Source organism: Zonotrichia albicollis, chromosome 3, assembly GCF_047830755.1.
Source record: "Zonotrichia albicollis isolate bZonAlb1 chromosome 3, bZonAlb1.hap1, whole genome shotgun sequence".
In the NCBI taxonomy this organism is placed as follows: domain Eukaryota; kingdom Metazoa; phylum Chordata; class Aves; order Passeriformes; family Passerellidae; genus Zonotrichia; species Zonotrichia albicollis.
This window is the reverse complement of record NC_133821.1, coordinates 93,397,440-93,424,955: the sequence shown is the minus strand read 5'-3', so window position 1 is coordinate 93,424,955 and position 27,516 is coordinate 93,397,440. Positions and strand designations below refer to the sequence as shown.

General features: G+C 38.1%; 1 protein-coding gene across 3 annotated transcripts in view; it reads right to left on the bottom strand.

Moving 5' to 3' along the window:
- Positions 1 to 321: 321 nt before the first annotated feature.
- The window catches only part of EIPR1 (EARP complex and GARP complex interacting protein 1), a 91,770-nt gene continuing 64,575 nt past the window's right edge, over positions 322 to 27,516 (bottom strand). Inside the window, exons 7-10 of one of the 3 annotated variants that reach the window (XM_005487224.4) lie at positions 25,961 to 26,128; positions 24,580 to 24,747; positions 24,468 to 24,491; positions 322 to 14,599 (exon numbers count right to left, since the gene is read on the bottom strand). In XM_005487224.4, coding sequence (XP_005487281.1) covers positions 14,425 to 14,599; positions 24,468 to 24,491; positions 24,580 to 24,747; positions 25,961 to 26,128 — 535 coding nt within the window. In that variant the 3' untranslated portion in view covers positions 322 to 14,424. Of the gene's footprint in view, positions 14,600 to 24,009; positions 24,089 to 24,467; positions 24,492 to 24,579; positions 24,748 to 25,960; positions 26,129 to 27,516 lie in introns of those variants that run through there. The other 2 variants (XM_026793590.2, XM_005487225.4) reach the window with 2 other exon arrangements.

Sequence of the window (27,516 nt, the reverse complement as noted above, 5' to 3'; positions counted from 1 at the left end):
GGTTATTACTAAGAGTACACCGAGTTATGAGAATAGATGGTATTGGGGAAAAAATGATAAATATTGTATACGTCACAAAGGGTATAAAGATAGGTGCTGCCCGGGAGGGCAGAGACAGTGTGCCCATGGCTGACTGCTGAGCGGATCTTTGTTAGGCTGAAAGAACATCTTTTAGATAAACAATTAATAAACATAAAACCAGAAAGAAGAACTGAAGCCTCTTCTCGTCCTTGCACGCGCGGGCTGCCCCAAGGCCACCCCTGGGCCTTCCAGGCCCCTCAAACAGCCGAGATAAACCGGACAAGGACATTCTTGAGGATGTGATCTTGGCTCCTGAGCAGACTCAGACATTTATAAGTAAGATCTGGACACTAAATAAAAAAAGTACTCTCTTCCCATTATACACTTATCTAACAAAAAACTGTACCAACAGGTGTTCCCCTAAATCATGAGGGCATTGATAAATATCAACAGAAAGCAATTTTTCAATATTGCTAAAAAGGATGACCTAAAAAGTGAATTTCTGGACAGAACCTCAAGACCCTGGCAAAGATTTTCAGGCACATCCAAAGACATCTCTTCAATTTACTCAAATAATTTAAACCATCTTGTGCCTTTGATTCTTATAATTACAACAGGGATCCTTCTTTCTCTCTTTTGATGTTATATACTATGTAAACAAAATTAAGTTGTGTGTACAAACACTGTAGTTGTACAGGATAAAACTGATTCTTTGTTCAGAATACTGAGATTAACGGGACCCAGCGTGTTCCCAAGACAAGAAAAAAATATATATAATAATACAGTTATTATTTTAAGCTACAGCCAACTAGAATAACATGCCAATCAGTTTGATCAAGGACAAGACAGAAGTCATGTTAGACTTGAAGGTTTTTGAAACTTAGACTGACTCATTCTTTCATTCATGTTAAGCATGCTGTCACTGACATTAACTACAGCATTTATAAAACCATTTTAAAAGACCAGGAATAGTAGTGAACTTGTTAAAAAGCTGTACTGAACACACAAAGGTTGCATTACAAACACCAAAACCTTCAGAAAAAGTACTGAATGAACCTAGCAAGACAGATTTTCCTTAGCGATCAGGCTCTCTTATGCTGGGAACAACATACAAAGGCAAATACAGATAACGTGATCAAGTCAGTTCTTTTTTTATTTTGGAATATTGGTGGTTAAAAATTTTTATTGGCCAGAAAACAGAGCTTAAGAATTGCAGAATTCTTCTTAATACAACCCAATTTATCCTCTCTTTCAGAAATTTTTGAGGGCTGTCAGGTATTGCTATGATATTCAACTTTCCTGCAGTATTTACATGTGGCTTCTTCAGTGTCTTAAGGACATGCAGGTATGCAGTTCACAGACACTAGGGCTGGACACACAATTTTTCAGTAAGGCTCAGCTGAAGTCCTCTTTCCCCGTGGAAATGGTGCTCTCACTTGCATGATTATGCATAAATATTAAGGACAAAGACTAGGAAATTAAATTAAACCCCCAATTTGCTCCTTTGCAACAGGGCCATATCCATATGAGAAGTAAACACTATTTGCAGTGGTGGACTGGAGCAGGTTAAGAGGAAAACGAGAGAATTAAAAGAAACAGGGCAACTCATTCCAAATGACTGAATCTATACAAGTAGACATCAGAAAGGGCCACGAAGCTGTATTTTTTTAAAATCAATTTATTATCCTTTTAGAGTTGATCTCAACACTGTCAGACCTTTCGTATTTTATACTTGATTTTTCAAGTCCTTACTCTTTGAACACAGAAAGTGTTCAATGCCCAAATACTTCAACTATAACCCTGTTAATATAGTGTCAAAAGGGATTTTATTATGGAACTAATAACAGCAATTCACATGGGATATTTAGTGGCACTTAATACAAGTAATCTTACAAAATGTGCTAAGTATGAAAAGCCATTCTAATGAAAATGTCTTCATGTTAGGAGTTAAACAGGTCTGTGAGTTTTCATGTCCAAATGTAAAATATCTACTATGCCCAAAATTTTGCAGGTTTTAAACTAAAAGGATTCTTTCCTGCAATGAAATAGTCTTGGCACCTTAAAATAAAATTCAGCAGCTTTAAACATCCCCATCACCTACTATGATTTCACACTGTACAATCAGATACAGCTGAATAATCAAATAAACAGAGTCCGAGAATGCCAAAACTTCACCCACCTGTGACTTCATTCCCCAGGCTGTGACTTTGCAAATTCTTTTTTGGGAGGTGAACTAAAGCGAATAGTGCTGGATTTGTAGTAAAGGGCACCTCTCTAACATTACCATTTTTCACCAGAAACACCTACAGCTTCCCATTCCACCTATAAAGGAAACTGCCTACACTGCGGAGGAAGAACCAAGAAATATTGGTCTGGCCTGATGTTAAATCATTATGGCTATGACAGGCATTCCTACACATGATGCATGTGCAGCTGCAAATAAGGTCACTGTGTTTTCTCCTTGGCAGTTAACACTACGTGCTGAACATCTCTGCTTCCATTTTAAATTTACACTAGCTTCACTCCCTTCAAAATTAGACAAAAAATTTGCAAAGTAATTAGATTTCTATATCTAATTAGAGAAGACTTAATTCACTACTGGTATATTTCACCTTTCTGTCAGCTAGTTTAGCAGTGACTTTCACATATTCAGAATTTTCTGTACTGCTGAGCTCCAAACTAATTTACGACCTTTGGATATTGTTATGTGCTTTGACAATAAATAACAGAATCCCCAGATTTTGCACTATGTTGTAAGGGGAGCTTTACGACAGCCACATTTTCAGTTAAAAATCAGGGCTGCTGGGCTCAACACAGGCATGGTGTAGGCAAAGCCAGCTCCACATCATGTCTGCAGACAGTCCTGTATTTCTAACAGCACACAGGCTTCAACAACCAGGCACAGGTAACATCCTAACCTAAACATTATAACTACTGTAAGCGCACAGAACTGTGGCAGTGTATACACACACACATTTCTGTCACCAGTTAGAGCAGATCTGTGGCACTGATAAAAATCAACGGCAATGAGCTTATTTAGAACAGATAGGGGCCTTGTCTTGAAGAACCTACCTTTTTGTCTATTACACAAATTCATTTTAGCAAAGCAGTGCTGCTGTACTTTCTAAAAGAATCTCAATAGTACTGGCTTAGCATTAGCTTATTTTGGCTACATTTTGAAAATCAGGGTTCAATTCATATCCTTATTGCAGTAGTATACCCTGGCCAAGACAGGATTCACTAAGAACTGCTGTGGAAAACAGCTTAGTGAGAGTATGCTGATGAAAAATATTTAAATAATCTCACTACAAGACAGCATATCTCATCATGGATGCTGGCCAAGTGCTTCCAATATTTTGTGAGTTAGTGCAGCCAGAGGCAAAAACAAACCCAACAGTTACCAGGAGGATTTGTGGGGCTTCCCCTGGTAGCTTCCCATCCAAGCACGATGCATGCTTTCTGAGATCTGATACCAAATGTGGCAGGGCTGCTGCTAAGAGGGTCACCATGGGATTATTTTAATGTTCACTGAAATGGAAGCAATTTATTACATACTGCAGTAGCATCGCTTTCGTTCAAATTATAAAAGGCTGCAAGCAGCCTTTTAAATCTGCTCTGCCTTTCCCTCTGGTCCCAGCTTACCTTCCAGCTTCTTGGAAGGATGATGCTCTGAGAAGCAGGCTTTGGAGGTTATACTAAGAACAGAGCATTCAGTAAGTACCCTGTTGACCTCCCAGAGCATGCAGGGCAAGAAACATACATCTGCATGCCTAAGTTCAGCTTCCCCAATGGCCTAAGAAAGGGATGCATCTGTGGAACAAGTTTTGTACTTACTTGAATATTATCATAAAACATTTACATGATTTAATTAGATTATGTAAATGCTTTACTCCAATTTGAAGCTATGAAAATCATAATGTCGTGCTCTAAATTATGCAAATATTGAAAATGCTTTTCACAGCAACGGAAGCAAAGACACAAGTGAGACAGTCCTGCCACATGCCATTCTGCTGCTCTCTACTCATGGAAGACCACACAGAATGCATTACTGTAATCTTGACTTTTTCTATTAGAATTTTCTGCACAGGATATAGTTATTTCGTGCCCTCATTTTATGCTAAGCCCCGAATCCAAATTTGATTTGGAAAATCTTGTGTGGTTTATATCCACACCCTGACTAAGCAGCAGATTTTTCACAATATCCTTCCCCCTCCACTGACACAACATGCACTTCATGGCAAGGAGACCTCAGCAAGGAGATGCAGTAAGAGTTATTCACTGAACCATCTTCCTAAAGTGCTGAGCAGTGGAAAAAGCAAGTAGGTAAAACCTTGGCAAATGTTTTTCTTTTAAGTTACCTTACTTCTGCTGTACTCTCAGATAGAATAGTGCTGCCACAGTAGAGCAGCAGTCACTAAGAGATCCAGCACCTCACAGGACATTCTTTAGACAGAACAGGCCCCTATATGATGTACAGAAATAAGTTACAACAGGTAGAGATGGTACCAAATTATTTGGAGACAAAAGGAAGAATCATGTCAGTCAAAAGAACCATCATGAATGAATTGCAGGAATTAAACTGTACACCAGAGTTGGGAAGCTGAATTTTAGCACGACTTTGTTATTCAAAAAATTGCTTTGTTACTATTTTCCAATACAAACAGAGTGCACCAGCTTCTTTTTCTTCAATACAGCAGTTCACTGTATCTGAAACACTGAAGTCTGATGCTGACTTCAACTGCCAAAATGGGCCCCTAAATTATGGGGTCTCTAGGGTCAACCAGAATACCTCACCTCCAACTCCTACTAGTTCCCCAGTATTTGGACACCCTCCTCCCCAAACTGATGATCATGTCCAGTGTTTGAAGAATCCTAAAACATTTAAATTCTAAGGCAAGGGAACTTTGAGAATAACATGTCAGAGAGAGATATTTCTTCCTGTGGAATTATGGCTTTTCCTCAGCACCCTGTTGAAGGACCTACCCTACTGCTCTTCAGCCATGGGTGAGCAGAGCAGTTGATGTGCAGGCCAGGTTATGTCACATGGCCGTTGGTATATCCATGCCCACACAAACCATCTGGGCTAACACCTATGTCTAGCAGCAGCCTACACTACTGGCTAACCACAGAATAAAGCTGTCCATTTTTATCTTACACAGATTATCACTTAGGAAAGCTGCTCCCTCAGCAGTCTCTGTCACCTCTGGTGTGCTGCCTGGCTATGGTTATGACTTCTGAGAAAGCTGATGGGCTGTTGAAAAAAGCAGTGTGAAAGTGTGTGGGGAAAAGCCATGCAAAATAAACATAAAACTGCAGACAAAGGTAGCCCTGTTTTTGGTGGAAAACATTAGCAGCTGAAGAGTTCAATAGGGACAAGACATCAAAATGCAAAGGTCTAAAATCCTAATGGGACAAATGGAGCTGGAAGATGGCCACTCTACAACTCTGTTCCAAGCAGCAGAAAAGACAATATCTTCCTAGCCAGGAAAATTCACTTGAGGTGTACTCCAGACATGAGACCCAGCCTAGTGCTAGACCCAGCAGCCTGTTAGATTTTTGCCTGAGACAGGCACAAGCCACTGCCTTTTCCCACATACCTGGCCCTGCTTGCAGCTCTCACATTATCATCAATATCTTGTCCATGACAACAACACTTGTCTGCAACACACTTCACCCATTCCCTTGCTCTGCTTGCTAGGCTTCCCAATCTCTGCTGACCTCAGCCAGTCATCACAACACTGCTCACCACCTGGTTTTACAGCACCCTTTATATTCAATACTCTTCCTAGGACAATCCACCTAAATTGCCATTTTTTTCACCTATGCGGGAAAGTTACAACAGACAAATACTAGACTAAGGGACAAAATTATTTTTAAAAGTTTCATAGGGCACTTTTCAGGGATGCATGAGTGCTCTCTTTGCTGTAAGGATAAAATTGATGCTCATCACTACTTCAGAAAAAGTGAAAACATTCCATTAAAAGGCAAGTAATTTTTTAAAAACAAGTGGTAAGAACAACACCCTCTCAACTGAATAGTAAAGTGGTTTTCAAACTGTAAGTAGTAAAAGTCTCATTACCCTTTCCAGCAGAAGTTATCCCACAATAAATAAATAAGCCAGACCTCACTCAGCCTCTGTCATGGGCAATACCAGAAGAGCCCTAGGTACTCACTCTTTGGTTCTGACAGGTCTTAAGTCAGGTCATAAGTCTGTCATACAGGCCTGGTAGCAGAATTAAGTTGCTCTTAATCCAGGTCTTTCCTGTGATAGGAATCCTTGAAATGAAACTCCCTATCCAAAACTGCACCCTCCTGTGGTTATCAGACAAAATAAATTGAGCACAGCTGACTGAAATTATTCTGATTCAATTATTTCAACTAACCATATTTATCAGCCTCCTAAACTCATAAATCATAGCAATCTCTGTTGGGAAATTCAAAATTGATGTGGCCCCGCCTGACTCAGAGAAGGCGGTAGGCATCTGACAGCCTTGAGGAGCAGCCTTGTGTGAGTTGATTGAAATTTCCAGCAGTATTAATCTTAATAACCTCAGGTAGCTTCCTCCCCACAGCCTATGTCTTTCTGTGGAAGCAGCAAGGGAGGGAGCACTGCAGCAATTACTCCCTAGTTCTCTCCAGCTGACTCTGTTTTCTGATGAATACGAACACGTCAGTCATGCTCAGCTTTCATCCCTGCTCAGCCCTCAACAATGACCAGTACAAAACCTGCAGAATTTGTAGGACACAGAAATAGAAACCAAAATACCTCTCAATAAAGCAGCATGAAGACTGAAAACCAAAAGCTTTTTCCTTTACTTTACAAGAAGTGCCTGTAAACTGCAACAGAAAAAATGCAAAGCATTTTTCTTAGTCATTCACAAAATACATTGAAAATATTCAAATTGTATTAATGCTGGAAATAGACCATTAAAACACAGATCAGAAATATGTGTCCATCTAGGAAACTGAGCTCAAGTAACCATCCCTCACAAGTGACAGGATGGTCAGAAGTTTTTGAAGTTCACTGGTGTTTGCTTTGTGATGTATTAAACAGCTTCCATTGTGATGAAGCTTTCATTTGTGCCTACTTCAGCAGACTTTCCAATATTAATATGCACCAGACTTCTTCCACTTCACCCAAACTGACTTCTAGGGAAAAAAAAAAAGGCACAACATTGAAGCATCTATGGCTCTATCCACCTATCAGCTGCTATTGGCAGACATGTATCCACCAAAGCCTAATTCTTTCATACTTGAAAATAAATGTGTTATGCAGTTACTCTCATGATAAAGACAGATTCTTAAGAAGATGCTTTCCTGTTTGCGCATATCATTATCCTGAGTTGCATAATCCTTTGTTTGGAAGCAGCTTTAGACAGGCAACCTCTCAAAATATTGTATGTGTGTATTGAGACATGGCTGGAAGTCCTCGAGTTCTTTATCCCAAAAACTGCACGCTGGAAAACAGATCATTCGTATTTACAACCTTTGCAAAGTCAAGTTCCAGGCATTCTCCTCATCCACTATTTTCCAGGCAGAGTCAAAATTTGTTCATTACTTGCCTTAGCAGAAACTCTTTCAAATGAGTAAAACAAACACTTGTTTGAAGACAAGTTCAATTTACCATTATATAGTATGTTCCACCCATCCTCCTTGGAAAACAGAGCGGTGTAAGGGAAATCATATAAGTCATTGCGTTAGAATTGTGTCTCTTCTCTGTAACAAAATGCATAATCCCCACTTTGTTGCATGAATGTGATCTCTTAAGTTCTGGTATTTGCCAGTATTTTGACGTATTTATAAGAAAAACCTGTCCACTAAAAACAAACAAATAAAACATTCATAATTTGGCTAAAATTTACCCATTTTGAAACACATTTCCTTATCCAACTCTGTGCACTGCTGTTCCACAAAGCTCAAATATCAATACCATTTCTGCAATTGCCAGTCTTTCTTGTCTTCTCAGGCCTCTGCAAATGTTTAGAAGGTGGCAGTGGCTCAAGTGAGTTTGTTGCCAAGTCTATTGCCACCCCAGGATTCAGCTAATCTAGACTTGCCATCAGTAAATATGTGGTATCTTAGGTTTTCCAAGGTCTTCCACATTCTCCTCAATTCATTCTGTTCAGGAGTTTTTCCACAGTCCCTCCTGCCAAAATCCTGAACTTGGCACACCATCAGAATAAATGGACAATTTGTTGAGAAGGTACATTACAGGGTCTTTCCTGCTCACCCCAGCTGCCTGGCAGCTGTGCCTTTGCTCCAGGGCAGTGGCAACCATTTGCCAGGCATCTTCACACTGGGTACTTCACTCCTGGATTTAGTAAGACTCATTCATCTCCTTCCCCCCAAAGCTATATTCTGTGCTGGAGCACCAAGACTCCCTTATGAAGTTGGAGCAGCCATAGCACCAAAAGCACCAAACAAGTTTTCTCAAGAGTAGCTCAGAATTCTTTTGCTGTAAAGTAAGTTAGTATGGAAAGAAGAGTGGGCCTCAGATACTTAATTAATCACATCTAATATCTTGAGATGTTCTGACTACAACAATCTCTTGAAGTCATAAACAGGGGAATAAAGTGTCTGTCACAAAGAAGTATTTTTGCAGAATAAACTAGTGTGACTCAAGATTAGCAGCCCACTTGAAATTTTCTTCCTGCCTCTCACGTTACTGGTGGTTTGGGTTAATTACACCATCTGATAACTTCACACCAGAAGGGAAAGAATAATGAAGAATAAAAATCCTAAAGCCCTAGAATGTACATGCTTGAACTAATAACTTATGGATTAATAACCTACATGAACCATCTTCAATACCCGAACTAAGATGCTGCAACATAAATGGCAATTCTCTAATGCTTAAATCAGTTAACATAGGAAGATTAACATGGTAGAAATTTAAGGAATTTCAATATCATGGCGAAAACAAGCAGATAATATCACTGGATTTTTTTTAATCCTTACCCCTGTATCCTTTTCTTCACTTACTGCAAATTTCTTTCATCTTTCCTATTTCTCTTTTCTACGTGACCCAAATTTCCCTGATCTTGTCCTTTTCAATTCATTTTTCATTCTGTATTTGTCAGTCTTGCTTTTTACTTTTTCTTCTCCTGTGTCTTTTACTCCAGATCTGTTCATGTCATTTTCTTCTCGCTTTGCAAGATTTTCACTGACCAAAGTGGCAGGTGGAATGAGCAGAAGCAATGTGCAAATTGTTCAGGGATCTATCCATGGCTTCACACTTTGCAGCTCCCTTTATGGGAAGGCCAGGCTTCATGGAAAACTGATTTGCAGTTCTCTCTCTCACTTCACATGCTATTCCAGAAATCATAGGCTTTCTGCAGCTTCAGAACAGCATTCATATCTAAGGCATCACAAGCCAATTTTTACACTTTCTTCATATCCTCTAGAAAAAGAAAAAAATATCCTGGACATTCTCTGTGAAGCCAAATGGAAGCTCTATAGCACTACAAACTTGTATCCAAATGCTGATCTTAATGATGGTTACCTATTTTCACTGCTCCAGTTAAATCAAAGGCATTTAAGACACCATGTGGTGTCTTGCTGTGTCAGACTAGTCAGACACTGCTCAAGTCTATCTTGCATCAGCTGCAGAATTTCCGTTTCAAATACTGCCTGAGGTATCAGGCTGAAAGATTAAGAAATTCCGAATGCAGATGTCAATCCACAATTAATGCTTTCTGTTCCCTGTTGGAAAATTCTATCTTCTGGAAGCTTAATTCTTTACAAAGCACTGTTTTAAACTAATTCAAATGTTGTACATAATCCAGATCATATGGCTTCTTCTTTCCACTCAACTTCAAGGTACAAGGTAAGCACTAGGGGCCTAGAGCAAACACCCAGAGTCCCTAAACTATCCAATATATGTTCTTCATTCATTCTGATGTTGACAAGCTGCTCATTAACTTCATCAGCTTCAGGATAGATCAAGCTAATTTTAGCACTAACACCACAGGAAAAGTCCAGGTCAGTACTGAGTACTGTGGTTTGGTGGTGGGTTGGGTTTTTTTCTTAATATTAAGTTAGCAACATTTTAGTTCAAGTTAAACAGATTGTTATTTCAAGTTTCTCATTAAATGGTAAAGATTTGTATTGACTTTGATCAGTTTCACTTAGATCATGCTCAAAACCTTTATGAAATATTATAAATTCATTTCTTCTTCAATAATTCACTTTCTGTGGAGTAAAAATACCACATATCAAGCAGTTGTGTAACCCCATACCAGAGACATATTAATATAGAATTGTGAAAAGAAAAAGATTTTCAACACCAAACCTAGAAAGAAACAAATTTTTAGACAACAAGACTGACACTTTTAAGGAATACCCTAACTCAATTTTTCAAAATCAAGACCTACTGAAGTTTCTTACCTGGACACAATCTTCAAAGAAAGAAAAATAATTTAAGAGGTGCTTGAAAACAGAGTAATTTTGTGCTTACCAATGGTGCTATATGACTGTAAATAGAATTCTCAGAGACACTGAAAACAACCCAGAGCTGTGAGCTCAGTCAGACCATGATCTGAACTTCCAAAGCAGTGATGGGCTCCTTGCTGTACAGAAATCTTCTTGCCTTCATCGTTATTGCCAAGGAATATTTTGCAACAATATTGTTTCCAAAACACAACACTAGGATTCTGTAAGAAATTCACCTGAGACATGAGAGTTTTCTGAAATCCCCTATAACACAACTCACAATAAAAGTAAATACACAGAAACAAACATGCAAAGAAACACACAGGAGCAATGAGCTGTCTTAGCTCTAGACACAAAACTTTAAAGGCTAAGTGATTATTTTTAACTTCCATTTTCTACCTTTTCTGGTAAATAGCACATGTCCAGGAAGTTAATTTAAGATTGGACAACCACATAGGGATTCTCTGCCAGTACTCTCTGTAGTGTCCACCAACTGATGGTTCAAAAGGATTTTTCTAAGCCTGGGATGCTGACATTATATTTAGCAACCTTTATTGGCTTCATCTTTCAAGTACTGTTTCAGTTACTTCCAAGTCATGTAAACTTTAAGATTAATGAGATTTTTTTCTTTGTGCAAGTATTTTTTTTCCTGGGGGAAAGGGTTGTTAAAGGCAAGTGCCATAGGTCACCTTCATGCCTGTGAAGACCACTTTATTTCGTATGCTTTGAGCCACCATACATTCAACAACCTCTAGTTCTGGTATCAGGAGAGACAGTGAACAATCACTCCCTATTCATCCTCTCCCTCTGCCACTTTTGATTTTATGGACTTTTATCATTCTGTCTCAACCATCTGCCTTTCACTCTATTTAGTTATCCTCATACAGGTGTTGCATGCTATTCCTCATTCCTGTCACTCCATCTAAAATCCTTCCATTTTACTACATTGGGCTGAAGAGGGAAAAAACCACAGCTACACACAGTATGCACATACACCAAAGATTTATGAATATAAATTATTTGGGAGGATTAACAATGTGTTATTTTCTTTACTTGCTCACTAGTAATTCCCAACATTTTATTTAAATAAAAAATTTGACCTCTATTAAGATGATGTTTTAAAGACCTAAAAAACCCCCAAGACTGGTGGGCCACAGTACATAAAATAACTTTTTTCTCCCATATTAGTTACTTAACATTTCCTGCACTGAATTTCATCTACCGTTTTATCATCCATGAGCTAAGGCCATTTCATAATTCTTTGGCCGTCCTTACTTCTCTGAACAGTCACACTTTGCCATATTTTTCTACAGCCCTTTTTCCAAAAGGTCATGAGCACACTGTGAAGCACATGCCTAGGCACAGATCCTTGTGGACTTCCCTGGTAATTAATTTTCTGCCACAAAACGTGATGATTTATTCCTGCTTCCTATTTCCTTTTAAATGGCCATTTCACCATTCTAGAACCCTTGCTTTCATCCTACAGCAGCTTGCTTGCTCCAACAGTCTGGGATGAAACCTTGTCAAAAACCTTCCTTTTCAGAAGGTCACTTCCATATTGCTGCCAGTGCTGTACACACAGCCCAGATCCTGCTTTACAGACAACCGAAAATGATTAAAACTTGACCCTTCCCACTCTCCTGATTCTACTGTAATGCATTTTCATTCAAATTGGACCTGCTAGTCCCTTCCTTCCAGTGTTCATCCACTCTCTTCTTCCCTACTGAGTGATACACATATTTAACAAGACTAAAACAAAAGATTTCTTGATATTATTTGTTTATAGAGCTTTCCAGTTCATATAAGCTTACAGTATTAAAGGAAATACAGCCACATAGAAATTAGCCTGAAATCTATCCTGCATTTATTACATGTTAAAAATCAAGTCAAATCCCACACAATGTCAGGCATTTTCCCCATCACCTTCACACTGCCACCCATATACACTGCCAGACAAAGTTTCATTAGACCTTTATTGCTAATGTGAAGAAATCTTTAAGGAGTTCTGCTGTATACCAAAGATATACTGCAGAGGTTTTTTCCTTTTTTTTTCCAGAGGGGTGGGTGGGGAGGGTGGCACACAGGCGGAACAGACAGGATACCCAACAATATTTTGTGTCTGATGTAAAGCTCCACATAAAAAGCAGCAGCCCAGCCAAGGATTTTGACGTTCAGACAACTGAAGTACTATTGATTTGGAAATGTAGTTCTTCTTACAGTATACAGGTGAATGGCTCATGCCTAATTACAGATTGAAATGATTTGAAATAGCACAAGTTTAAAATATAAATGCAGAAAATCAGATAATCAGAATTTCCAATGAAGCATTCATTCTGGAACACATAGGTAACATCATTAACACAAATGCAAACAATAGTACAGATGATTTAATTGGATTACTTCACTCCTATGAATTTTTCCAAATAAGCTCCTTAAGAAAGCCAGTAATGGAATTCAACTGTCCTCTTTCCTGGATGTTTTGGCCTATAGCAGTCAGTCATGCTCTCCAAACGTGATCTCACAGAAGCAGCTGTGTGGACACAACAAATCACATTTGGACATTTCGATCCAAGAGTGGGTAAGGACAAGCAGAGGTGAGCAGCACGCTGTCCCTCACCACTAACACCAACAGTTGCCATAGCGACAGGAGGCATCACTGGAAGAGGTTGGTATTGATCTTTCCATCTCATGTTCATTGCCATTTCTTCAGAGTAGTCTTATACAATGCTACCACAACCAACACTGTCACACATACCCAAGTTCTGAAGCTAAAGGAAAATAATAGTGTTGAAAAGGCAGCAGGGAATAATTAATATTAGTTAACCAGGGTACACAAAGAGCAAACAGCAAATCTTCATCTTAGTGCAAGCTCTGCCAGGGGAAGACAGGCTGTCAATATGTACAGGAATGTTTCACCATGCCTTCCACCTACGCTTGAAATTTCCTGCCTATTCTCCTACAGCGCAGCATCTGCCTGTTCTCAGTATTTGAAACAACATAGCAACCAATGTCTAGGTCACCTATTGCAAAAAGTAGGATACAGCAAAGGATATTTTGTGCTTAGCTGCAAGCCTTTTACATTATGCCAGCATACTGGAGATTGGCACAGATCCAGTAGGGTAAGAAAGTCTAAGTAGACAAATATTAGAGGAGATTTTTCAGGTCAACAGTAGCATAGCTCCAGAGTCCCTCAAGAACAACTTAACCTATAAATATGGGATAACACATTATGTGAGTATATCAGAGATTTTGGTTAAAGACTAATATTGTTTCCAGTAACAATACATATCTGAGAATTGCAAAACAATACGTATCTGAGAACTGAGAATTAGTTCACAATTTGCAGGATTTTACTTTGTTGCTACTACCAAAAGGCTCAAATGAAAATTATATTTTGAAGGTTTCACAAAAAACATTCCTTCTGAAGACATGCAAAAGTGGGAGAAAAAGTGTTTAAAATATTAGATGGTATATTAAGAAAGCCTTTTAAGACCACTTCCAACTGTATTTATAGCCAGAACAATTAGTGGAACACGGCCCTAGCTAAAAGCAGAAGGCTGCATGTACAAGAAATGTAGAATATTATTCTTGAAAACAAGTACATCACTTCTGCTACGTGAAACCTACAGTGACCCAGTTTTGTATCAGCATAATAACATTTCTATAATTCCTTATATTTGCATAAATCTGATGTAATAAAGCAATAGTATGGAATGTACCCAATATCACCAGAAACTTTAGAGTTCATAAAGTGATTAACCCCTCAATCATCTAGGTAGCATAGCCTTCAGAAAATGCATCATAGTTCCATAAGGCAAATATAAAAGAAAAAATTAGAAGTCCACATCAGTAGAGATATTCCTAACAAAATTGTAACTTTTATACTTAAAAAAACAGATCCTGAAAAAACCCTTTAACAATACCTACCAGTTGAGTACATCAAGTTAACAGCTCCAGAATAACTCAAACAAATTATAACAGTATATGATATTTAAGGGCTCTTGGAACCCTGTTAATAACCAGTCTCCCATCATAACTTAAAGATGCAAACAGCCACGGGTCTGCTGAGGACCATTCAACTGCATATACGCTATCTTCGTGTTCTTCATACGTAGCTATTACACTGTCCTGAAGGGGCTCTTTAATCCTAAAATTGAAAACAAACACCAAAAAATTAGTAAGGATTTGTGGGCACACTTGATTTCAAAGGCCATATTAAGTGTCACTTGCATCAAGATACATAAAGTCCCATTTAAAGTATAAGAATGCAGTAGTAGATTCTAAGGGAATATTTTATACCTTATGTCTGCATGACAGCAAAGTCAAGTCAGTGCACAAGACCCCATTTACAGGGACCAAGTAACTCTTACTCTAAATTTCAGTGCATTTCCTGTTTCTCAGAACCTACACTAAGCACCTCCCTCTCACTCTAAAGCAAGGTAAGCTACGTAGCATGATCTAAATGCGCAACTTTGCACAAACATCTTTTCTCTCATCATGTTACATCCCATCTTCTCCCCCTTCATTGTTAAATGAATTCTTAAAATAATACACGGTCTTTGAGATACGTAGATGGGTAAGAAGTTGCAGTCCCTAAACATCCCACGCTTTCCAGAATTATGGAAGGGGATGGAACCACCACTCTGATTTTTATCTCCCATTGCTACTTATATCAGCACCAGATTCTCATCCACTATTGTATAACCCCCCTCTCACTGCAGCAGTAAAGCTCCTGGTCACCTACATCATAGGAGAGACACAAATTGCCTTCTACATTGTAAATGTTCAAGAGATTTAGGAAACTCTCTGAAGCCCAAACCAAGTACTCAAGAGTCATTGACTGTACTCTGCTAACTGAGCACAGCCCCTCCTGCCTCCATTCCCAAGACCAGTCTCTCCTCTCAAAGCACCACTACAGCACATTATTCTGTAGCTACAGGGTAGGGGGATGACCTTAGAGCTCCTTTCAGCCACAGAGAATTGTCTGTCTGACAAGAATCAGTGAGCCCTTCAGAGGCATCTCTCTGCCTCCTAGAAACAGCCCTGCAGTACAGCTGCAACCCTCCTCATGGAAAGCAAAGCCAAAGAGCCTTGTGAATGTCACTCAATCATTTAAACAGATGCTGCTGCTACAGAAATGAAGTGTTATTATTGGCTGCCTGTGCCCTTTCCTGCTGCTCTCTGAAAGCATGCAGTTCTGCAATCATAAAGCCTGGATGGAGCACAGTAGGATCTTCTGCAGGGTATTGCTGCCCCACCTAGCCAGCTGAGAATCTAACACTGCAATTAAAATTCAATTGAGTTTAATGAAGAAACCAAAAGCAGACTCATATTGTAGAATAGCTTCAGATATGTATTTTCAAGGATTTTTACAATTTACTTGTGCTACATTAAAGGTCAACTAACCAAAAAGGTCACAGGACAACCAACACCTAGTCCCTGGTTAACTGCAGTTAATTGTTTTGCAGCTCTCCTGAATATAAACTTTGATACAAACCTACTAACAGCAGAGAGCTAAAGAACACATACAGACACTTCATCTCCTGAAACGTGTTTTTCTAACTTCCTGCTAACTGACATGCCTGGTTAAGTGAAAGTTGGTCATGTCCCCAGACAGCAATGTGCTTCGTGCAGTGCTCACCCACTTACCCACAACTCCATTATTCTGAAGGTTTCAGATGTCTCTCTGGATGAGCAGGGGAGTAATGCACACTGCACACAGCTGTCAGGGGACATGACCGACTTTCAGCTAACCAGGAATCTCGGTTAACCCAAGGCTGGATAAACAAGGACAAATAAGCTTCTAGATTACACTATTTTCTGTATGCACACAGTTGTTTCAGTGTTTCATTTAAATAACACAACTCATCTAAATTAATTTACAGGAGTCATAAGGGGAATGAGTGTTTGGGAAATAAGCCTGTAGATGAATTTGTGTTTGGCATTTCCATTTATAAGTACAGTTTTTAACTGGGTTTTATTATTGTATATACACTGAATTTCTTCTTTGGTATATAAGTAAATTTTGTGCCTTCCCAGAAAAAGAAAGCATACTATTCCAATGTGGTCTTCAGGAAAATGCCACAGCCTTGAAACAGTTATTGAGAATCAGACAATCCTTATGGAAGTGATCACTTGGTGTAAAAGAGACACTATACAAGACAATCAGGATGGAAAAAAATAATCTCAAACCGACATGTGTCTCAGGAACAATACAGAAGATCCAAAAGAAATTGTCCATGAGCATCCTTTACAATCACAATGAATGAAAATAGATGAGCTTTTAAATTATGCAATGGGTAATGAGCTCAGAAGGATTCTGCTAGTGGAATAAAAAGCAGAATTCATTTCATGTATGTCAAAGACTGTTCTAAAACATTAAAAAAACCCCAAAAACAATATAAGGAGCTGACTTGTTTGTGATGAGTTTTTTCCCTCACAACAGGAATCTCTAAGAGGCAGACTACCTTATCCGATGCTAAGAGATTTCTGAGAAAACACCTCAGATTTCTCTCATTTTGGCTATGTTTGCTTTTCTTTGTAATCCAAGAATAGGCTGAGGACACTATTTCTGTATCTATATTAATCTAGGTATTTAGAATTGTTCTGTTCCTGAGTCACACAACTATTTATGCACCCCAAAAAAAATTGTACACATCTTTTACACATATTTATTTATTAAAGAATCATCTCAGATTAACAAGAAGAATAGCTGTGCAGAACTGGATATGAAATAAACTTTCTTCTATGCTACTTTAATATAGGTATAATTCACATGGTTGCCAGAACAGAGAGGTATCTGTTTTTACTTAAAAGCTGCAGGCTATAAAAACAGCTGTATGTAGATATATATATAGCATGCATGTGTGCACAAAACAGCTATGTATAGCATGGACAGCTACACTATATAGCTAGTCCAGTGTGCCACAGATGTAGGTGCTTGGCCTACTGATCCCATGATTGAGAGATGGTGATGTGCAAGGCCAGCAGCTGGACTCAACCTCGTGGGTCCCTTCCAACTCAGCTCATTCTGTGATTCTGTGACTGCATTTGATAGTGTACTTGGTAATCCCTTGTTACACCTGGCAAGCTTAGTAAGCTATTTTCTTCCTTGCCCCAGATCTTCTTGACCCTTAAAATGCTTCTTTAGTTTCTTACTTTCCTATCTGTTCTGAAGATTTTATTCTGACCAGACTAAAATACCTTTTCTTCTATATGTTCTTGCACTGCATCAACTGACAATGCACCACATTCCCTTTGCCACCAAGAAATCATAGTATGAGATGTGCAGTCTCTACCTACATCATGCATAAATTTCAGACATGTTCCACACAGAACTGAAAATAGACTGTTTTCTCTGTAGTCTTATTCAAACAGCATGACCCCTACCAGCTTCTATGAAAGGAGAGAAGCTTTTATTTTACTAGATAACTTTGAGGTTAATTGTGTTACAGATTCAAGAAAGAAGCTTGTTCAGCCTTGGATAATTGTTTTCATGTAGAAAGCTGTTATTTCCAATTACTTCTCATGGTAACAACCACTTAAGTTTGCAGTGCTTGCAATTCTGTTTTGTCACCACAGCATTCAATAAAATATGGTTTTCAGTCAGCAAAAATCATTAATTCCTTATCACAGTCAAAATTAAATCCTCTTTAATCCAAAAATCACTATGAAATGAAAAGGAATCAATAGAGCAGCAGCATATGCTGCAGCATCCAAAAATGAATCCTGAAAAGCATAGCACTGGATTCTAGTTTAAGCCCATGGATGCACCTTCCTTTTGACGTCAAGAGAAAATTGTTTCTGGTAAGATTAGACAACATACTACTTGCCTTTTAAAAAGCCTAAATTCAAGTATATTTATTCTTGAACACATTTTTAATAGATAATAATTGGCCATTCATACTATTCCAAACATCATAATTTTTTTTTATTCAAAAAAGATGTTTCTGAACTGCTTCCCCAGGAAAACAGGAAAAGCATATTTTTATGTAACAGGTTTCATAGATGTCCTAATGTGAAAAATAAATCAAGGAAGGTATACTTGCTGATGAATGTTAAAGAAATACTACAGGAAAACCAGAAGCTTTTAAAGAAAATAGTCTTGGAACTGAAAAGTGCTGCTGCACTACATTTTGCTCAGCTTCTTACACACCCAACAAAGTAGTCCTGAATCCTGGCATTCCCCAAAAGAGAAACGATTTAACATGTTTTAATTAATTAGGTCTCTTGCTTGATTCCATAGCATAATCCTATGATTTCAGGTTTCTCCAAGACATTAATATCAAAAGCAAAATAGCATCAAATTCAACACTGCTGACAGCTGTGTGAAAATATCCTGAAAGCCTGCCTCAGCACGTTTGGCAAATACTTTTGAAAAGATCAAGGCTGACAAATCTCTCTCCTGGAGTCACAGATGCGAATACAAAGGTGCTACGTTAGATTGCACAGCTCATATGTAATATTGTGAAACCACATTATTTATTCAAAAATCTCTAAATTCCATTTCTATTATGAAAAGTGGATATCACCAACTTCTTTAGATAGAATTTTGAAGAAAGTCTCTTTCTACAGAGAGGGCGATCACCACCATTTCCTCTCTGGTCCATTCCAATAGCTGAAGATGTTTCCACACATAACATCTCATTAAAAACTTCATGATCTCAAGTGAGATACTCAATACAGGAAGAACTAATCCTTTACATCTCTCAGCATTAAATATAAAATATTAAGAAGTGCTTGTGTTAGATCTTCTGTTTGTATTTAAGGACATTATGGCTAACACCTATGACAAAAAAAGATGGAAACATAAGCCTTCAGGAAAAACACTAAAACTGTATTTTCTGGTACAATCCTCAAAGGATAACAAAGATTATCATTATTTTAGAACATATCATCAAAAAATGTAACATAAGTGAGAAGGCAGCATCCTGACCTTAGCAATCAGTTCTGCCAGTGAAAACAGCAAACATCTTAAAGCCTGTAAATCCCATAGAAAACTAAGGGAACTGGTAGCTTAAACTGCAAAATTAAAGTTTTAGGATGGCTTCCTTTCCAGGACTGATATAAAAACTCAAAATGTTATTGACTATATAAATATTTTCATTTTTATGGATGCAGAATAAGTTTTTTCTCTTAAAGAGTACGTCCTCCATTACCAGTTGGGCCTTGTCACAAAGTTCTGGCTACAGAAGTATTGAAGAATAAAAACACTGCTGTAGATACAGCATGTACCTTGCTCCAAATATTCTTCTCATGCTGTGTATCACCAGCATACCAAACAGAGATCTACACAGTGCATAATTTAAACCTATAAGCCAAACACACATATTGGAGTAACTGAAGAAAAGGAATCCTGATTGGCAAGTAAAGATGGCCATACTAAACTGCCAGAACTTAATAGCTTTCTTTTATTGTTAGAAAGAACAATGTAGGGTTTAAATGACTATCAGAATAATTTAATACAGTAACATACAGACTCAGTCACTAACATCAGAATTTTGGATGACCAAAGACTAAAGGATGGATATAAGACACTCACTAGCTCCCTCAGGAGGAAGACAGTTCCCAGTGCTCTCCTAGTGTCTCACAAGGAGCTGACAGTCACCTTCAGGAGATTTAGGACTCAAGCTAGCTCAGTGTTGCAGGGAGAAAGCTCTTGCAACAACAGAATACAAAGCCACCAAAGGAGGTCAATCAGAAGCCTGACAAGCAATTGCATCCACAGATGTGGAATGATTCCATGTTTTGAAAGTTTTGTTCAAACCTAGGCATTGAAAATCACTCCTCATGTTGTTATCCAGGCTTATAAGCTTTGTTTTGGGGATGAAACCTAAATGAACCCAAGTTGTACTCACCCTCATCTGTTCTACTTTCATTTATTTTGTACACTTTTTTCTACCTTTGGATCAAGGTGCTAGAAACTGAACTAGTACAGCACTTCATTCTCTGTTGTGGGTTTTTTTTCCCCCCATATTTGAACTGTGCTTTAAATAATCCAGACTGGGGACTTAACCAGAATATAGCATAGCTGTCCTTTGGCCACATGCCTATAGCTCTTCTCCGTGGACAACTCCAGCCTCTTCTTGGACGACCTATTTTCAACAGTGGCTTGCCATGCCAAGAGCACTGAAGCCTTTCTTAATTCAGTGCAAGAAAACAAACACAGTTGGCATGTTTCTCCTAGACAAATTTCACAAAAACCATGCAAGCACAGCTGGCACATTTTAGAATAAACAAAAACACAGTTAGTGAGAGCAGATAAGAATATGGCTGATAGCAAAGGAAAAGCATACATGGAAGAATCAGAAGTCCCCAAAGATTATTCAGAAGGCAGTAAATGTCCCTGAACTGCCAATAGTCAGGGGCTTGCAACATATCCAGGGGAAGTACATCTCCTTTTCCTATTTCTATTATTTTTTCTCCTGACTACTGTGAGACACATGATACATGCTAGGAAGACCTTTGACATGACACAGGGAAGCTGCCTGCTCTTACCTTTTTTGACTGATAGAGAAACAACAGCAGCAGCTAAACAGTAGGGAAAAGACAGACTTGACTTAGAGTCTGACCTAAACCAGCAGTTAAAAGGAATCAGTTGTCACTTGATTTCAGCAAGAGATAGATCTTCATGCAACAGTCCTAGTTATATTGCTTATTCAAGCATGTTCTGGTCTCTAAGATGGGAGCAGACAGGCCCAAGATGTCAACAGACAAACACTGAAGGAAGAACACACTAAGAAGAAATTCTTATGAAGACTCTTCATAAGACAATTCATACTATCTTTTAGTTTGTCTGCTCATTACGCAATGAACTTGAATTCTTTTCTTTTGAAAAAAGTTATCTCCAAATAATTATTTTAAGTTTGGAACCTTAAAACCAGGCAACTACAGCAGTAAATCTGGCAAGAATTATTGAGACTCATGCATAGCTCAACATGGTTGAACAAGGAAGGGTAAAGTGACATACTATTTGGTTTTGTCTCCAACCAAGAAAAAAAGTAAAAATAAGGAAGTTTACACTAAAAGATATTAAGAATGAACAAGTCTTAAAGTACTCAAGAAGCAGTTTTAACTGTGCAATGTTTTCAAAATATGGGGAATTTACTAAGTAGAAAAAACAATAAACCTTTGAAAATAAAACTGACACATACTCATCATTTTTATATTCATTCCAAGGAGGATTTTCACAAGTGATTCTGTTCAGGAAAATAAAATGCAGAAAGTCTTTTTCTTTCTTTCCACTTGATATTTTAACTTTCCAAGAGAGATATGGTACTTAGTCTGAGGGGGCTAAAGACACAAGTTGTAAAAATACAGGCTCTTCCTGGTGTATTTCAAGATACACCTGAAAAAGACATTCTATTTATCAGTATTTGTGTGCTGTTTAACAACAAATCAGATGTCCTCCAAAAACAGGATAAATAAACCTTGTGAGACTATAGCACTTTCTGAAAAGTCTAGAACACACCTAAGCAAAAAAAAAACCCCAAACAAACAAAAAACCAACCAAACAAACAAAACAAAACAAAAAACCACCAACAAAAAAAACCCCAAACACACCCCTCCCTCATTAAACCATAGAGTGAAAATCTGTATTTTACCAAAGACGGTACCCATGGAATGGTGTAACAGACTCTTCACAGAGGTCTCTAGGAGGGTATCGGAGCTGAAATACTTGGCACTAGTGGTTGACTAACAAGAAGTATTCCCAACAGCTATTATGCCTACTTCATTTGTGCACTCAGAACTAAACAGACATATATTTGGCAACAGTTCAAGGCTGCAGCAGCTTGCAAACATCCTTCTGACTCAATTCATAACAAGGGGGCAGAAGAGGGAGCCTAAAACAAGACTTTCATAGTACCAAGCAAAGGTTACAAAAGCTAATGTGCTTTCCCAGGTTTTATAAAAAACAGGTGAGCAGTGGAAAAGCACGTATTTAAAAAGCAAATGCAGAATTGATACTCTTGTAGCCTCCAGGAACAGGCAAGGACTCCATATTTTTACTATACAAGTCATTCATGATGTGGTTTACCATCCATCCCACACCATGGGAAAAGATGCATTATATTTGTTGTATTGCACTGGATGATCTTGGATTAAAAATTTCATATTCTAGAACAATGACTCAATGTTTTAATGAGGCAATCTATACAGTCTAAAATCCACAGAAGTTCAGCATTACAGATAATGTACTGCACAATGTCTGTCAGAAGGCTATTTACACTTGTGATATTTTTAATGTATTCCCACCACATTAAAAAAAATGTGGTCTCTTTCTCATTTCCACTAATGCTATTTGTTTTCCATTCAGAACAGAATAAATTGCAATATCCAGCCAAAGATAAGGAACCAAAAGATGTCCCTGCCCATGACAGGGGAGTTGAAACTAGGTGATCTTTAAGAACCCTTCCAACACAAACCATTCTTTGATTTTATATTTAAAACACTGTAACTCAGTTACTTTCTAGAAAGTATATACTGCTGATGTAAGCAAATTTTTAGGTATTTAATTTGATACTTCTTGATTTTTCAGGCACTTACAATACATGGAGAAAAATCTTCTAATGAAATGTGGTACATTTAAAATAAACCTTTTCTATATTTAGAGTAACATTCTTACTTAGTATTAAAATATAATCATTTCCAGGTCCATAGTTTAAATGAAGCCAAAACACCAAAACTATTTGGAGTAAAACTACATATATATTAATAAAATTAAGGTTCAAGAGCAACCTTAAAAATGCAACTAGAGAAGTAACCTAAACTTTAAGAATTTTAGCTGAAACATCTAGCAAACACAGCTGAATACCTAGTGGATCTTTTTTGTAATTTCCTTATCACATCTGACTATTCTTTATTTTAAAAGATCATTCAGGAGTTAATCTGCCTCTGTCATTGCAGACAGCTTAGCAGAGCTGTGCAGAAGAGGGCAATGGAGCTGGTGAAAGGTCTAATAAGTCATATGAGGAGGGGTTGAGGGAGCTGGGGCTGCTTAGTCTGCAGGAGGCTCAGGGGTGACCTTACTGCCCTCTACAGCTGCCTAACAGGATATTGTAGCCAGCTGGGGGTCAGTCTCTTCTCCCATGCATCAAGCGACAGGAGGGGACACAGCCTCAAGCTATACGAGGGGAGGGTTAGGTTGGACATTTAGAGAAATTTCTTCACAGAAAGGGTGATTAGAAATTGGAATGGGCTGCCCAGAGAGGCGGTGGAATCACCATCCCTGGGGGTGTTCAAGGAAAGACTGAGGGTGACAGTCATTGCCAGGGTCTAGCTGACACAATGATGTTCAGTCATATGTTGGACTCTGATCTCAGAGGCCTTTCCAATCTAATTCATTCTGTAATTCTGTGATTCACTTTGTAAAGGAAGAGTTTGCTGAAGATCACTATGAAAGCTAATAACAAAATTAAAAAGCCTCAGCTCAACCTCAATCTACAGAACTTCCTATATACACATATATACAGTTAATTTACTAAAACCCCATCCATACAAAATTCACAAGGAAAATATTTGATTCCATACAAACCAAATGGATGGGTTTACCACATTTGCCAATAGCATGCACTATTTCCTACCAAGAGCGTTGAAACCAAGCTTCTGGTTTGCTTGATCTAGATCTGATGAGTTACTGGATTCCAGAGCAGTCAGAGATGTTAAGAGCAAAATTAAAAACAAAAATAATAATGTGTTTATATTTCATTTCTTCTGTTCATGCAGAAGCTCATCATTAGACTGGTAACATTTCCCAAAGGTCCTAACACATACACAGAAAATACAAAAGCATATTTTCAAATTGCAATTTAACCCAGATTATTCTACATGCTTGACTTGAACCAGAGCTCCCTCAAAGTGAATCTTTTCACCAACCCAGTGGACTTAAGGACTGATCCTCAGCATCACCATTTCCTTCCTACCAGTGAATGTGGAGTGACCATGCCAATCAGATTTAAAGAGTGTATTCCACCCAAGACTGAATAAAGAACAAAGTGGGAATTCTAGCTACTTACCTGAAAGGCCTGTACACAGAAATCCTAGTCAGCAAAAAAAAAATAGCATGTAAACCATTACAATGAAACTACAAATTATAAGCATCTATATAAAACTCAGGAAACTTCATACTTCTCTTCTTGATGCTGGTCCTCCTGGTCACTGAGCTCATCATCATCTACCATATGGCCAAATGGTTCAGAAGAAATTGATACCATATTAGACAGGATAACTCTGCTATCACTGCTTCCTGTAAGGATCAGCTGATCATGAGAATGATTGTATCTGACATTCCAGACCCTAAAAAAGTTAAAATCAGACAGAATGAGAGACTATTCATAGTAGGTAGTGCATCACTGTTAAACAAGTTTTTTAAGAGCAGCACTAAAAATTCATCTTTTCAATGTTTTAAATATGCATAGAAGTAACATGCCTCATTCCAAAGACCATTTTTTGCCATCTTCATTAGCCTTTTAAGCTTCCATGTCACCTGTTTTTTATGAGGCATCTTTAAAATTCAACAATTAAATTAAAAACAAAACAAAACAAAACCAAATCACACCATTCAATGGTATCATTCCTTGAGGGTACAGGCCAATTCATTGTTGAATAAGCCAGATAAGTACTTAAGTCCTGAATACAAAAATTTCCCCAAGGCAAAATATGGATTAAAAATAGCCTTTTAAACAAAAAACTTGCAACATTTTTACAGGGAAGTTTAAAAGAGATAATAAAACAAATGTAGGACTATATTTCTCTTCAATTTTTACATTTTATATATCAAGTTAATACCAAATGTCTTATGGGTCTTGTTTTGTTCTTTTTCTTTGAATATTCTGAAGAAAAAAAGTATAAATAATGCTTCTGTTAATTCCCATCTTCATGTCCCTTGAAGTAGCTTTAGGGACTGGATCTATTTTGCAAGACTTACTCTAACCCAAATTTTATAAAATATGAATAATTCATCTTTTCTTAAGCACTGAAATTATCAGGCAAGAGTCTCTCCTTACTCCAGCCACAGACCAGTGCAGTAGATACTGGCTCTAAACGTCATTTCAGAGAATAAAATTCTTCACTGCGGACTGTGAAGAAAATAAAAAAGTTGAGCTGCATTACTGAATATTTCAACCATGTGACAACAGAAGGATGGATGGCAGCTGCTTTATTACTGCACATCAGGTGCAGCACATCAGACTCCATTTGGGAAGGCACACCTGTGTCCCAGCTGGGCCCCATGGGCCAAGTTCTGTGCTGTGCTTCTCAAAGGTGTACCCATCTCCCAGCAATGCTAACAACAGTTTCTTGCCAATTAGACTAATGTTGTCTAAACTCTTAATTTACAATTACACAAGGAACATTGACATGCTGAAACTTTTCCTCTGTGCAAAAAAATGATTATGCACAACAGTACAAACACAGTTAGTTTGCATTGCTCCTAAACGATAAAATAATTAGCTGAATAAATGATGTAAGCCATCCACCCACAAAACAGCATGCAGATAATTTGTTCTACCAGTGGGAATGCTCCTCTAGTGTCTTCACTGGTTCAGTGACATTTCTCGTGTCCCAGAATTTCACCTTGCAGTCATCTCCACAGCTAGCCAGGTAGTACTGTTTATTGGGATTGAAGTCCAGGTCTCGTACCAGCTGTCCATGAGCATTTTCTATACAATATATCTGCCTGTAAAACATTAAAAGAGATTAAATGGTCTATAAAAGCTGACTGCACTCCACCTACAGAAATCTGTTTCCCTGGAAACTTGCATAATCCCCTTAGCACCCACAGACCTAGAGTTCCCATTGCTATTGCAGAGTTTAGGGAATTTCCAGTTGTTAACAACAGTGACTTGTATAGATTTCTCAGCTTGCTTTGACGCTTTGTTCCTTCCATGTTTGTTTTCATTAGGATCATCAGGAGTTAAAAGGAAATAGTAGTTCCAGATGATTCTAGCACAGCTCTGTAACAACTGTTATAAATGTCTAATAAACCAAAACAGTTTCAGGTAAGAACTTCTTCACCCCTAAGTGGTTATACTAATTCCCTGTTTATGACATCTACTTCAGTAGGAAAAGCTGAGATGCAAAGATTGGAACAGATATCAACAACAACTTTTTATTACTGCTCTGTACTGAATTTACCTTCTTGAGTTCTTGCATTTATCACTAATTTACCCGTGGCCCTTAAACTACTCAGCCAGACACAACCTCATCCATCTGGACCACTTTAGAAAACATCTGTAGTACTGCTAACAACCTAGCATATCTATTCAAAACATCATGTGCCATCAGTTTGTGTCCCTACCTTGCCTCTTAAACTTGGGGGTTGTCTGATTTTTCCTGTTTCCACAATTGTATGACCAGTTTTCTCCAAGCCACCAATATATCATCTAAAGTTCTGCTTAGACTTGACCATCTCCTACAATCTTCACTGGAACTTTTCAACACTTGATGAGCTTTTTGTTTTTCTTTAGATGAAAAATGTTTCTCTTCAGTAAACATATTGACCAAAAATTCCTATTTCTTGTGAAAACTACATATACTTATAGCTTTCTGTCACGATCAGATAGTCTCTTGCTGTTAATACCTAACTACAAATACAAAGTAACATTGCTCCAGAAGGAGAGATTCAAAGTTATCAGGCCTGTACTAAGCCCTGTCTTAACAGTTCTGGCCATCACCTGTGAAATTACTAAGAGATCTAGCATCAACATTCTCAGAGTTTGAGAGGCTAAGGATATCATTCAGGTATGCCTTTGTACCAAGTATTCTAGAAGTGGAATTCAAGCTTCCACTTATTTTTTAGAATATGTATATGGCAAAAATACTAAGTCTCAAGCATGCTTGCTGTGGTAAAACACATCTTTCCTCCTTCGCTGCACCTATCACTTTTTTCTTGCATTGCTTAGACCTGTGTGTAAGGGCTTAAAAATACTACTGTCCATTGTATATTCAGGACTATTCACCATGAAAGACTTTATCCCAACTTAACTATTATTCTGACCATTTGATCCCTTTCCTCCCCAAATATGAATATTCTTTTCATCACTTTTCACCCTACCTGCAGCAATA